This window comes from Aedes aegypti, chromosome 1, assembly GCF_002204515.2.
Source record: "Aedes aegypti strain LVP_AGWG chromosome 1, AaegL5.0 Primary Assembly, whole genome shotgun sequence".
NCBI lineage: Eukaryota > Metazoa > Arthropoda > Insecta > Diptera > Culicidae > Aedes > Aedes aegypti.
Genome location: NC_035107.1, coordinates 183964047 through 183978537, shown reverse-complemented (window position 1 = coordinate 183978537; position 14491 = coordinate 183964047). Strand labels below are relative to the sequence as shown.

At 38.7% G+C, this 14491-nt stretch overlaps 1 protein-coding gene and 1 pseudogene across 1 annotated transcript; one reads left to right on the top strand and one right to left on the bottom strand.

Annotated features, from left to right (window-relative positions):
- Nucleotides 1-372: 372 nt before the first annotated feature.
- On the bottom strand, nucleotides 373-2426 carry LOC110674300 (annotated as a pseudogene).
- Nucleotides 2427-6078: 3652 nt separating this feature from the next.
- Nucleotides 6079-9270, top strand: LOC5567426 (UPF0547 protein C16orf87 homolog). The gene is made up of 3 exons (XM_001657352.2): nucleotides 6079-6527; nucleotides 8764-8915; nucleotides 8987-9270. The coding sequence occupies exons 1-3, from the start codon at nucleotides 6216-6218 to the stop codon at nucleotides 9072-9074; spliced, it is 552 nt and encodes a 183-aa protein (XP_001657402.1). The 5' UTR covers nucleotides 6079-6215; the 3' UTR covers nucleotides 9075-9270.
- Nucleotides 9271-14491: the final 5221 nt, after the last annotated feature.

The window sequence follows — 14491 nt, the reverse complement described above, 5'->3', positions numbered from 1 at the left end:
TTCTACTAGGATATCTTCACGACTTATTTCGAAAAATTCTCTACATTTCCTCCGGGAAAGCCTCCAGAGTTCCTCAGGCATCTAAGATTTTTCTTAAGTTCTTCCAGAAATTCTTCCTGATTTCCTCCGGCAATTAGTCTGTATTTCATCCAGCAATTTCTCGGAACTTCTTCAGGATTTTCACTAGGAATTCTTACAGAGTTCTTCCAGAAATTCCACTGGAGTTCCTCAAACGGTTGCTCTGCTTACTGCAAAGTTCTTCCGGAGTTCCATCGTAAATTCTTCGAATATTTTCTCCTGGAATTTCTCCGGAGTTTCTCAAGCAATAACCCCGGAGTTCTTCCAAAAACGTCTCCGGAGTATTTTTAGAAACGCCTCCGGAGTTCCTCCAATAACTGCTCCAGAGTTCCTGTAGGAATTCCTTTGAAGTTTCTCTAGGATTTTGAATAGAGTTCCTTCAAAACTCCGGAAGATTTCTTAGAATAATCCCTGAAGAATTTTTGAAGCAACTCATGAAGAGACTGTAAATGAATGTTAAAGAAATTTTCTGTAAAATGGCGTAAAAAAACTGAAAAATTAGGCTCAAACTTCTGAAGGATTTTTTTTGGGAAATTTTTAGCCCACGGCTGATTCATTTCCAAACAAATTCTTGTTGGGGTTTCTGTAATCTGTAATATTTTTTTGCAGATTTTCTTGAAAGAATTAGTAGAAAAAATAAATCTATTAAAACATCAACTAGAGAAATCGCAGAAAGAATATCTAGAAAAAGCATGATCTTTAGGAAAATGTTTACAAGTAATCCCTGTGGAAATTTCTAAAGGTAGTAGCGTTGGAATGTTAAAGAATTTTGATAAGAAACTTTTTGAAAAACAAATGGAATGCAATGGAAAGATACAAAACACAGCGATCTAATATCCAAAACCATCGCTCCCAAGATCGCTCCCTAAAAATATAATTCCAAGCCCAGGGGAAAAGAAAACATTGATTGTTAAAGTAAAAACCTAATTTGAAATTTATACAACCTCTAAACAACACTAAAGAACATAGCGATTATAAATCTGAAATCATCGCTCTCTGGAAAATACAATAACAAGCCTTTTTCAGTATTTCCTGATTCCTGATGGGTCTATTATTTTGTTCATGAGTTCAACTTCAGTTCACCAATTCTTATTTTTTCCGGATTCCTACGGAGAATCATAATGGCTCCTCCGGAGAATCGTAGTGATTCCTCCGGGAAATCTAAATGATTCCTCAACAGAATCAAATTGATTACTTCGGGGAATCGTTACCATTCCCCGGAATTATCAATTTAATTCCCCTGAGGAATCTTTTTATTCTACTCATTAACTTGCTACCTTACTTCTGATTATGGACGTTCATTGTGCCTTTCAGCATATGCTGAATCATTCGATTACAGGCATTCATTTAGCGACACTAAAAAATGAGACTGTAAAGGTGAGCTACATACCTAGTGCTCGTCATACTTACCTCCTATTATCTACTGAGTCTTCTTATCAGTGGCTGATTTCCCAATGGGGCCGTCATCCTTGAAGTGGAGGAAGATGATCGAGAACAGGAACATTCCGACCATCATTGAGTAGGCGCTCATATAGTACGGATACGCATTGGGATGAACCGTTCATATTTGATGTGGGTGAGTGGCCGCACCGAGACCTGCGGTGTCGAGAACAGATGGGCATATCCGATGCGATCGTAATCGACCTTAAACTGATGCACGCCCTACGCATCGGGGATCTTGAATTTGGCCTGGTTGCGTTCGCCACCGATGTGGCTTAGAGTGGTTCGAACAAATGGATCGATCCGGACGAATTCCAGCTGGACATCGTTGGCCTGGAATGGTTGCCACTTGTCATCGGCAGCCAGGGTTTCAATTTCACGACCGGTTCGGTGATTGTGTTAGCTGCTGGTGGTTGAATTTCTTCCTCTTTAAGGTGTTCAACCGAAAACTCCGTTTTCCACGAAGACCCATTTGCTGATGAATGTGGCCACATCCTGGTTACCCGATTTGTTGTGCAGTTTTTCATTCTGGGCACGCTGAACCGACGACAGGAATGCTACATCGGAGAAGAAATATAGCGACCCGGAGAAGACGACTCGGGCGTTGTTCCGGGCCTGCAGGGCTCCGATCAAGTTCTCTTTCAAACGGCGTGGGGATACTCTTTGATATGGGCGTCCGGAACATAGCTGTAAGCGGTACTATCCGCAGTCAATAATTGCAATACCAAAGGATTTTCCGTATCGGCCAACAGACCGGTTCCTCGCAACAACAGTGGGCCCACGGATTTCTTCCCGACGACGATTTCCGAGTTGATAAAATTCTCCAGGGAAGCCACCACCAAAGAATGGTTTCCACGGTCCGATATGTCGTAGTTCCCGTAGTTCAGATGATCGATAACAGCGGTGATTTATATAAAAATTATCATCGCGGTTAAATGCGCGAAATAGAAAACAAATTTCTTCTTCTTCTACTCCTCTGGGTGGCGAGGCGAAACAAATAGGCCAGGAGAAGTGGATGAACTTGTCATTCATTTTTCTGTCAAATCTCATACAAAATCTACTTTTTCTTTGACAGAAATTCACTCTAGGTGAACCACTTCCCCTGGCCTATCGATGACAAACTGTCAAAAAATGAAACGTCAATCTGACAGTTCATTGTGCACGGAAAAAATCCTACACGGAAAATGGTTTTACTGGGTACCCGACTGGTCCCCAAAATTTAAAGGCGTTTCTTCGACAGTTCAAGGTCTTACTTTTTAAGTCTATGATGGTACATCAAAGAATTTTCTGGGTGGTTTTCGGCCTTCGCCAACGCCAGTGATTGATGATGTTTTAAATACTAGTTTAACATCTGTGAAGAGATCTTGAGATTACAGCTATCAAATTTGGAACCACATATTTTCTAGCACCAGTACTGAGATTCTGGTGAAATTGAGGTAGAATTTTGATGCTCCCCGTGTGTTTTCTCAACAGCATGTTGAATTCCGGAAGTTCTAAGTGTTTCTGCGATATTCTCGTTATTTTGGTGGGGTTTCTGATAGTATCCTTGGAATGTCTAGAACTTAGAATGTCGAGATTTTTATGGGAATTGTAGTGATTCCATTGGTAGTCGTTAGAATTCAATGAGGATCTCCCCTAAAACACCAGGGTTCCCTTTGAAATTATCAAAATTCTTGTCGATTTTACAAAAAATCCCATTGAAATCTATAAAATATTTACCGACATTCAAATCGTTCATATTAAAGCTTTGCTATGAAATTCCAACGGAACTGGAGATCAACGGAATCTTAAAGGTTTTTACAATAATTACGAAGATTGATTTTCAGAATTACAAATACTCACACAATAATTCGCAGGAATCCCACCGCAATCTCATAGATTCTTACAGAAATACCGTCTCAAAGATACCCACAAAATTCCAAGAGATTAATATTCGGAATCCCATTCCCACCCCAATTCTAGAGTTTTCACCAGATTCCTAATATTTTCGCAATATTCCTAGAATGGTATTTAAACTTCCAGAATGGATCATTGAAATAACTAAAACGGCCACTATGGAAAGTATAGATAGCGCCACCGTAGCCTTGTGTGTTTGACAGAACAGCAATGCTGTCAGAATGTTAAATTCCATATACAGTGGCGCCTTTGTTTTGTGCGGCGAGCACTTGCAAAATCTACCTTCAATGATCCATTATCATAAAAAATCCGACATCCCTATCGGAATCCCAAAGTTCCTACAGGAATTCCGGAATTCAAAAGGAAATCTGAGATGTCAGAGTTTACAAGTAAAATTCCAAATTACATTATTATGGATCCGACAGAAATAGGGACAAACATTTTTCTTTAAATATTGTTTTTCTCAATCTACAAGCGTCGCGACTAATATTTGAATAGTGCACTGCGTTCATAAACTTCGTAATAATGCAGCGCCACACATGTCATTATGACAGTAATGTCGGGAACGAGTCACACGTCGCGTGTCCCACACCCGCGTTCCGATTTGGTGGGCGCGCGACAATATAATTATCTGAATTCCTACCGACATCCTAAAATTCCTAGAAAATAACATAATTATCGTAATGCCAGAATTCACACGGATATTACAAATTGCTACTGCCGGTAATCTTACCGGAATCTCAGCATTGGCGGGGCGAATGTTTTCGTAACCTCAGAATTCCTAAGCAAAACTCAAAATACCTTCCGAAATATCAAAACTCATATCGTTTTCCCATGATTTTTACTCAAAAGTAAATTATTCCATTCAATTCCGCAATCTCAAAGCATGTGTAGCAACCTCTGAAGCTAACTACCAGTAGCTTTGTAGTAAATGCTACCTTTATTCATAGCAATGCGTTGTTTGTAGTATGTTCGAAAGGTGTAGAAAGGAAAATGACACAAACATGTTCCACTCGTGTTCCACATATAGCGTTTACTACCGAGAATGTAGTAAACTCAACTTTACTACATTTTATTCATACGGCCCATTGTATCCCATATATTGTACGGGAAACTAATGGTTTATTCCATATACCGTATAGTTCGTTTTTATCCGGGTGATGCGCGCCTGAAGTCGAGTTTGGTTGGCTTCGACTGAACACGAGATAATAAAGAGAAGTAAGAAGAAGACCGAAAGTGGTGTTTCCCTTTGAATGACGAAAGTGGCTAAGATATCGTCTGTGTCAGGAATACACAAGAAAAATGTGCTTTTCTATGAAAAATGAGACATGCTCCGATATTTACCAATTTTTCAACAGTTTAATCATGAGAATCAATAGTTTTCATTGTTGGAGTGGATTCGTAGAAAGATTTCCAATCGATTGGTGCAAGAATCTTGAAAATCTATCCGGGCGTTAGTAAGTTATTAAGTGTCAAAATCTAACCACTTTTCGTGACGCGAGCGATTTTTCGTTTTTCGAAATTGTACCCCAGTATGTTACCGTAAGGCCCCAAGCACAATGTGAACGGCAACGCGGTACAACGGCAAAACGGCATGCCCATCTTGATCTACACATTACTTATCAATGCCATGTTGACTGAATCCTTTTCAACATTGACTTGACTAGTAGAGTGTAGCTCAAGATGGGCTTGCCGTTTTGCCGTTGTACCGCGCTGCCACTCACATTGTGCTTGGGGCTTAAGACGTTATCCAACGTCAAAAACATTAGGGCTCATTCATTTATTTCATAACGCTGAAATTGGCCTTTTTGGACACCCACCCACCCCCTTGTAACGCTTTTTGTATGAATATTTTTAAATTTTTGTATGGGCCGTAACATCGTTGGGACACCCACCCACCCCCTCTAGCGTTATGAAATTTGTGAATTAGCCCTTACGAGGAGGTGGGTGGGTGTCAAAAAAGGCCATTTCAGCGTTATGAAATTTGTGAACAAACTCCTCGAAGACGTTCTATCTATCACATAAGCTAAGTATGCAGTTCAGCTCAAGAAAAGTAAAAATTTCTGCCCAAGAAATGATCAAGAAATTTCCTACAGTGAGCTCCATCTGAATTGACATTTCTTTTCAACTGCGCACTGCGATCAAAGAAAAATGCTTTTCTTGAGCATTTCTTGCAAGAAATTTCCCACGCGCCACGCATCGAGATAGGCGATTACTTTTCTGTTGAAGTGCATACTTCACTATAACATATAATGGAGATTTCGTCTCAGTGCACACGCAAAAAAATTGTGCGGTAAAAACTGCCATTTTAGGGGGCTAACTTAAGCGCTCGCGCCGGCAATTTTCAGCAGACCAGAAATGCGCTTGATTTTATCATGTTCGTTGTCGAAATCAGATTGTTGTAAATTATTTCTGTCAAATGTACCAGAAATGTGGTGGGATGTACCGTAAACATAGTAAATTGGTCTGAAATTCTATGGTAGTTTCAAGAATGGGCGTATTCAGCTACAATAGTAATTTTTACCACAGAATTTTTTCCCGTGCAGGTATCGATAAATCGATGTGAGCGTAGTAATCGATTAACCAAAATAATCGATTATTTTCGGCATCCCTATAGCTGTTTGTTTGTCAACTACTAAACAAAAAAAAAAAAGAAACGTCAAAGTTTGTTTATTAAACTTGTTTATTCGGTAGTTTTTGGAGTTGGCTGGAACCTGCTGGAAGGCAGCGTAGTTAACTGGCCAAAAGTTCGATTGTAGCGGCCAATCGTGATACAATCCATTGTAGACTTGTGCGAGGCAATGGTAAGAACTAGAATGATTTTGAAAAATTGCCCCAGCTGTGATCAACAAGTGGCCATTGCCTGCAAACGGTGTCCGTGTGGGTTTTCGTTCAACGCCCGTCAAACGAATTCCGCTTATGTTCCTTCGGCAGCCCCTGTAGGCCGACCCAAGGGAAGCAAAAAGGGGAAACCTAGTGCGGCTGAGGCCCGGAGAGCCGCTGCCCTTGCCGCCTCGCAACAAGTTCAACGACGGAGAACTGGCCGGGTGCGCCGAGAGAAACCGAATTACTATGATTCGTTGCAGTATGAAAAGAAGAAGAAGAAATCTAAGGTAAGTCACTTCAGGGCTGGTAGCGGGTCTACTTTTAGAGGATTAGTCAGCATTTTAATGCAAGTCTTTAAATAGTTCCTATTTTTAATGGAAGGTCCTACCTTTAAAAAAAATCCCAACAAAATTTCTTCGGAAGATAAACCAGAGTCTAAAGTATTCCACCCAAACAATATTCAAAGAAATCGTCAGAAATTCGTCCATAATTTTGATAAAGGAGTAAAACAAGGTCGTTTAGTAATTTTTCTAGAAATAGTATCCAAAATTTAACTTGGAGTTGACAAAAAAGAGCCACTTAATTGTCCGCTTATGACGCCTTAATCTTTCCTTTCCTGCGACTTTGATCGACATTTTCTGTACCGCAAACGCGTTTCTAGAACGAATGCTTGAACAGACATTATTGGAAGTATAAAATTGAAATCTAGATTCTGTATGTGAATTTCAATACAAACTACTGGCTAGTTCGTCACTTTTGAAATTTAGATATTATTACGCATAGATTCGTTTTCTAATTACTGCCCAAGTAGTTCTTTACACTACCTATTACTACACTGATAAATCTTCAACGAATTTTAGCACTAAGTTCGTCATAAACATGGATTCCAAAAGCCAGCAAAAAGCCATGATGAAGGTTTCAAATTCATAATTTTTAGTAAAATCAAATGAAAGTGATAAAGATTTCAGTTGAAGAGTTATTTTTTTCTTTAATAATTTTGCCGAAGATTCTGCACGAAATATGCCCAGGATTTTGTCAGAATCCTATGAATCTGTTGTTCAGGATTAAAGAAAATCATTCTCAGAATTCTGTCAGAAATTTTTATAGGATTTTGTCAGAACCTCATCTTGTTTTATTTAAAAAACCTACCCCGGATATTGCAAACACTCAAGACTCAGATCAATTCTCTCATAAATTTTCATTGGATTTAGTCAAAACGTCATAAAGTCCCGGATTATGCGATTATTCTGCGCAGGATTCGGTGAAAATTGTCCTAATGTTTCCATCAGAACCCAACCAAGACTTTTTTTAAACCCCTGTTCTAAAATCTAGAGAACTCTGTCCTGTTCAGATCTTATATATAAAAAAAAATATTGTGGGAAACTTTCCCGGGATAATTTCCAAGATTCAGTGGAGGATTCTGTGGATTTCTTGAACTCAATCCTCATAAAATTGAGCTATCTTTTGAAAAAGTTTAATGATTTAAAAATTATTAAGGCAAATTCAGGAGAATCAAAAATTGTAGGGATAATCTTCCTTATTAAAAAATCCTTATATTGAAGAATCTTAAGTTATAATAATTACCAGTTATAAAAAAAGGACCAGATATGAAAAGGGCGTGCGTTGGGCAGTCCTGGTTTAGAGCATTAATCAGAGTGTTCGGGTGGATACGGAGGTCAGTTGAAGTTAATTGAATTAATTTTTACTGAAGGGATTATCTGCCGTAGGCAGGTTTATCCCCACAGTGAAAACATCAACAAAAACTAAGATTTTAGAAAACCATATTTGAAAATTGAAACCGATGTAACTTTTCAGACGACATCCCTGGAAAAAATGCCCGAAAAAAATCATCCTTGACCGGCTTGGGAAATTTCTGAAAGAATTTCTTGAGTAAAGATTCCTGGTTGAAATTTCAAAGAAATTTTGAACGAATTGTCGGATATCAGTAAATGTGAAGATGTTCTTAACAGTAATCTTGGATGAAGACTTAGGAAAATTGATGGAAGAATCACTGGATAAATTCCTGGAGGTCTTTTTTTGAGAAATTTCTAGAAAAATCTTTTGAAAAATTTCAGATGGAATTTTTAGGTATATCCTATGATTATACTTAGGAAAATTCTAAGTAAAATTCATAATGGCATCCAAAATGAAATTGTTGGAGAAGTCCCGTAAGAAGTTCGTAAAAAATGATCAAATGAATTCGGAAAGAACTGAAAGAAATTTTGGGCAAATACGAGATCTAATTTCTGATTCAATTCTGGGAGAAAATAATTTCTAAAAAAAGTCGTAAAAATATTCTTAGTAAAATGTCTGGTCAGATTATATAAAGAATCGAACTTTTGTCCCCTGATCACAGTTAGGTTTCTTTTTGTTTTCTTGGTTCCTGTTTGGCATCTTTCTTGCAGGCAAGTTCTTTCTAAAGTTCCTATTTTCAAGACACTAAGTCACTATCAGCCATGTAACTTAATTGTTTGTTTAATGTGAATTAAATTGCTGAATTGTTTTTCTCGATTTTATTTTCAGAAACCCACCAGGTCAACGATTTTTAAAGGGAAGGAAGGCAAACAATCACAGCTGATAAGTACCAAAGATACTCAAGTGTCCAGGGCAAACCGACACGCACAACGAAGAGCAAAAAAGGAGGAAATCGACGGAGGTGGTGACCTGGCAGCAAAGTATGTTGAAACGTTGAGCTTATGTTTTCTGGTCGGTATATTGGAATTAATGTAAATTTTCAAACTCGTAGGATGCCACTGGACAAGCAGGAAATCGCTGCCCTAATCTTATCGGAAATCAACCGGAAAATTGGTTCAGTTGTCTGGAAACAACCGTGATCGGATTGAATCATTATTGTTTCTTGCATTAAGTTATTTGATGAATGTAGTTCTTCACACGTAAATTCCAATACTTAGCCGAGTGTGGTAACTTTTAAGATATAGTTAGGATAGATATGATATATGTAAGGTACCATGGGGCAAGTGAGTAAAGAAAATCGTATAAATCATAAACAATACAAATCAAAATGAATAAGATCGTGTATATTTTCTTAGATTGACTTCCATTAAATCGAGGTGATATTTATCTGTGATTCTATTTTTGGGTAAAACTCCAGCTAAAAATGCAGAAAAAGTTTTTCAAAACGGTTATTCCGATTTCCACTTACCCGCTAGTGAAATAAGTGAAAATATTGTCGTTTTTAACGACAACCTGATGAAAATATCATCGAATTCTATTAACTCTGCCGATCATTGAGAGAATATGCAAGTTGAGGCTCAAAGCCCAGTTCTTCAACTTCACCATAATAAACGTGCACAGCCGTGGGAAGTTATCACGCCGGCTTCGTTGACGGGCGATCGACAACGGACCAGATCTTTACTGTACGACAAATCCTGAGTTACATGATTGACAACTCACGCATGAAAAATCTCAAGCGTGAGTTGTGAGTAATTGAGTTTTTCACAACACTGCTCAACGCATCAACTTTTCATCGATTTCAAGGCGGTATACGATAGTATCGACCGCGTAGAGTTACGGAAAATCATGGACGAGAACAGTTTTCGAGACTGATAAGAGCGACGATGGACGGTGTGGAGTAGGTATCGGCATCTCTGGCGCTGATCTGACACTCTGTCAAAGCTTTCCAACTGAGTGCTCGGTTTTCTCTGTCGAAGCAGCGGCCTTTTTTATGCAGCCATCTCACCAGCGAGTGCTCCAATCCTCATCATCGCCGATTTCGCAAGCGTCCTATCAGCCTTGCAGTCAGAACGGCCGTCCCACCTGTGGATACAGGGTATACGAGCCCATACTCCAGAGACAGTCACCTTTACCTGGGTCCCTGGTATTCAAGGAAATGTGGCTGCAAACTTGTTAGCTGGTACGGGACACCAAATATCTCGTTTTACCCTTTCCGTTCCACCCCCAGCAGTGAATCAATTGTCACCCAACACGCAGCAACAAAGACATTGTCATCCCCTATTCTTGTTGCAACAATTTTATTCCGCAACATCAGTTTATCAGCACTTGAACAGAATATGACAATGATCGATCACTACGTGCGCAACGATTTGCTTCGCATTGCAATTTTCGAGAACTTTCTCCGAGTTGGTAAGCGTTTACACATTATCGAACAGCATCCATAAAACAAATTTGGTTTTGTGTTTAAAATAACTGATAAATCGCGAGTTGAAAATGTTGCAACAATGTTGCGCTCTGTGATTGTCATGACAATTTAACTTTTTATTGTATCCTTATCCGCAACAGTTGGGACAAACGGTTGTGAGCGAGCTTGCTTTGCTGTTTGTTTTTTGTCTGTTTTGATGACAATTCCCAGTCGCAGTCGCAGTCCCAGTCGTAAAACGCTGGATCGCTAAATCCGTCAGAGACTATTGGGCCCACGAGCTGCACCAAAATACTTTGGCTCAGCTTCGGAAGGTAAAGGGAGATACTTCTAGTTGGGAAGAGCTTTCCTCGCTCCGCGACCAGAAAACAATTTCGTACCTTGTCCGGTCCATACCCGTTTTGCCTATAACTTTGATGGCAGATCTTTCCGTCAAGAGTGTGAACAATGCGGTGTACACAACTCAGCAGAACATGTAATCTGCCACTGTCCTCTGTACGGACACCACTAATAAGCACTAATAACATTCCCGGAAGCATCCACGATGCCCTCGAAAATAACCCCGCATCATTGGCGGCCCTAATTTGCTTCCTTAAGGATGCCAGACTCTACTCCTGCACGTGACAACTCTACAACATGATCTTAACTCAATCCACGTCAGATGATACCTAGGATCGGACGATCGGTGGGCTCCCTGAAGACCTCTCCTTCGGGGGTAAGTCCCATCCAACCAATGTAACTCCTAACGCAACCGCACCATCATTTCAATGAACCAGCAAGAATCTTCACATCGCCGCGACCGGTGGGCTCCCCGAAAGATTCCGTTTTCGGGGATAAGACCCATCGAACAACAAAATCATCAATCGCAACCACGCCAATGATCCTTTCTCTTTTTCTCGGCTGCAAAAGACGTCGGCCCAGCAAAGGCGCACGTACCCCCTTTTTTAAGTTTTTGACCCCATGGTTGGGCTTTAAAGGCTGGCCCCTCGAACCATCCTTCTTTACTCATTTTTCGTGGGATGCCCATCTGGCATTCCCAGTCAGGTGAAGAACTCTGGACAAACATTTCAAAAGGGCACATCGACATTGGTAAACATTGGCTTTGCAAGACGCTGTTGAGCCCAATTCAACTCGACCACGCTCACCAATACCACTATCAGGAAGAGCTAACACCAATCTTTCTGATAGTGGTGTTAGTTTGCGTGGGCGGGTTAAAAAGGGCTCAACAGCAACGTTTCTAAAAAAAGGCTCAAGACCTCTTGGGCCCTTTTCAAATGTTTGTCCAGAACTAGCCATACACTGTAAGAACAAAGTACCCTTTAATGGGTAAAAAAGTACCCTCTTTGAGAGAAACTAGTTTAACTCATAAAAAGAGTAAAGGCCCTGTACTCATTAAAGAGTAAACGGCTTGTACGTCAGATCAACGAGTAAATTTTACCCACTATCCGAAAAACATATTTTGAGAAACAGAGTAAAATTTACTCTTTGTTATTTAAGAGAATTTAATATGATTTGTATGCTATTTTCGTAGAAAAATCTATATTAGAATCCTAATAATATAAAAACATCAATTTATTCAATAAAATAATTACAATAAACAAACATTATTATTTTACGGTCTAATGCAGGAGTATCATTTATTATCAGCATTTAGGGTTGCTGGCTGGGAAAATGGGGCTGCTTCTCCTGCAGGACATTCATATACCGGGTATACTCGGCATTAAAATCATCCTATAAAAAATGATTTTTCAGTTAGCGCACACGGCAGGAAAAAGAATTTATTTAATGCACCTACCTTGACCTTCTGGGCACTTATTTCTACTATGTCTATTAAAAACTGCTACATCGTCTAATGTGGAATTCTACATTTATTAAATCGCAAGGAATTTTTCACCCATTATAGAGTAGAAGAACGGAACATATAAAAGGGCAAAAAATACCCATTATCTTAAAAAATAAAATACCCCTATTTTTGACGTTTCCATATATCAAAAAATAATGGGTACTTTTTCCACATTAAAGGGTAATGTCAAGTTTACAGTGTACGTCAATGTGCTAAACTTCAGCCTAATAAAGAAACATTTTTCTTGAGATGTGTCTCACTGCGGTCTCATACACTGAAATTAATTGCACCGTAAAACGAACGATCAAAAAATAGTCAAATGCACAATAGTCAAATGTTTGGAAAATTACTAGAAAATCAGTTAAAATTATCCACATTTTATTATTTTTACAATTTCGATGGTCATTCTTTTATAGTAGATTTAACAACACAAAGTGTTTAAAAAGCTCATTCAAATTACAATAGTTTATGGCTTAATCAACTATCTTTATTGTTAATAATATAATGTTATTCTCAATTTGACAGTATTTACAATGTTTAAATCACCAACATCGAAGGTAATTTTTCCAACCGTGTTTACTAACACACTAGCCTCCATTTTATTTTTAATCTGGATGTGCAAATTCTGAAACGTCGGTACAGTTTTGAAGTTTTGTGTTCAAAATAATGTTTTAAAACATTAGAAATTGTTTGACTGAGTAGCGCTGACAGGGAAGTACAGACATTTATTGTTGGTAAGTAAACATATCGTGAACAAATAATGAAATAAACGATTCAATACACACTCAATCACGATTTGCTTGTTCGGTAATTTTTTATACTGGGTACGAATTGTAAACCATAAAAAATACCGAACTTTCAGCTTTTTGATTGAAAACTTCTGAGGTTCAGTAATATTTTTTGCTTTTTACTGAACTACGGTAGCTGTCAGACCCAATTTTGCAACATTACCGAACAGGGCGAAAAGTCAGTAAAAACAATTACCGACTATTCAGTACTGGATGTTTTTTACTGACTTGTCGTCAAAATCAAATCAAAACAAACTGATGCGCATGCGGGAAAGTGTCAAATGAGAATCTCCTGCTGTAGAATCATCCGGCCGGCGCCAGGAGACACGTCCACGGCAACCAAACCTTTCCTGGGCCTATTTTGCGCTTTCGCGTGGTAAGTAGTCGACATTTAGTGACAAACTCAACAATTTTAAGCAACCAAAAAGGCTCAGCACGATTTGAACTGCTCTTACGTTGGTAAATTCGGTTGGTTTCCATACAAGAGGAAAGTACATCTGCATCATTGAGTTTGCCTCCTGTATGCAAACCAACCAAATAATAATGATTTTGTCACACATTTTTCGATTACTTCCACTGAGATACGAGCGTACCGTAGATGTTTATTCACACGAAAAATGCTTAATAATGTGGCTTGGGTTTTTATTTGTATTGTTTTTGAAAAAAAAAATCCGGAGGAGCAAAGCGTGAAGCATGGGCAACTGGAAAGCCAGTAAAAACGCTCTACAATTTTACTGACTAAGTCAGTAATCTCCATCAATCAAAACATGTTTTGCTTTACTGGGTTTTTTCGGTAATCGTTAAAATTACCGAAAAATCCGTAGTTCCAAAACCCAGTAAAATTTTACTGGGGTCGGTAATCTGAATTGGCTGTGTATGTTATAGATCAGAATCCATTTGGAAATTTGTCTATCCAGTAAATGAAGCCCACTTTCTGGTCCAGTTGGAAATCGATCGATCGTAGCAGATAGATAACCGTGATCATCTAACCGTGGACACGCAAATCCCTCGTCAGACGCTTATCATTCTTCGAGGAGCGTTTTCATATTATTGGGGCCCAAACGATCGAACTCGCATGCAGCAATACCGTTCCTAATCTAAATATAAGTAGATGACCTATGCTGCAGCTGCAAAACAGCTATGCACATAGTTTTCGATATAACACATTTTTAATATTATGTCGTTTCTATGTAATGTTAATGTATAAAAAATAAACTGTTTTCTATGTTAAATTTTCTATGAAACAATTTTATTGTCATTGAATGCCATAATAACATTACCATGCTGCAACAATATGGAAATAACCATTCATCTAGTATATTTTACTGCGCAGTAGTAACTTCGTTAGCAGAGGCAACAACCTCGAAAAACCACTGCTATAATGGTAAAAAATACAATACTTGTTCTCATGTTAATCATGAAATCACTTCGGTTGAAAAACGTTGGTGCGAGTCTGTCAATTATAACCCCGATTGTAGTAATTTTCACCATCAAGCTTCTTTC

Excerpts from the sequence above, each read along its gene's own strand:
- LOC5567426 (XM_001657352.2), top strand. The coding sequence starts at position 6,216 with ATGGTAAGAACTAGAATGATTTTGAAAAATTGCCCCAGCTGTGATCAA. Across the intron at positions 6,528-8,763 it reads AGAAGAAGAAGAAATCTAAG|AAACCCACCAGGTCAACGAT; the intron begins GTAAGTCACTTC and ends TTTTATTTTCAG. Across the intron at positions 8,916-8,986 it reads GGTGGTGACCTGGCAGCAAA|GATGCCACTGGACAAGCAGG; the intron begins GTATGTTGAAAC and ends TCAAACTCGTAG.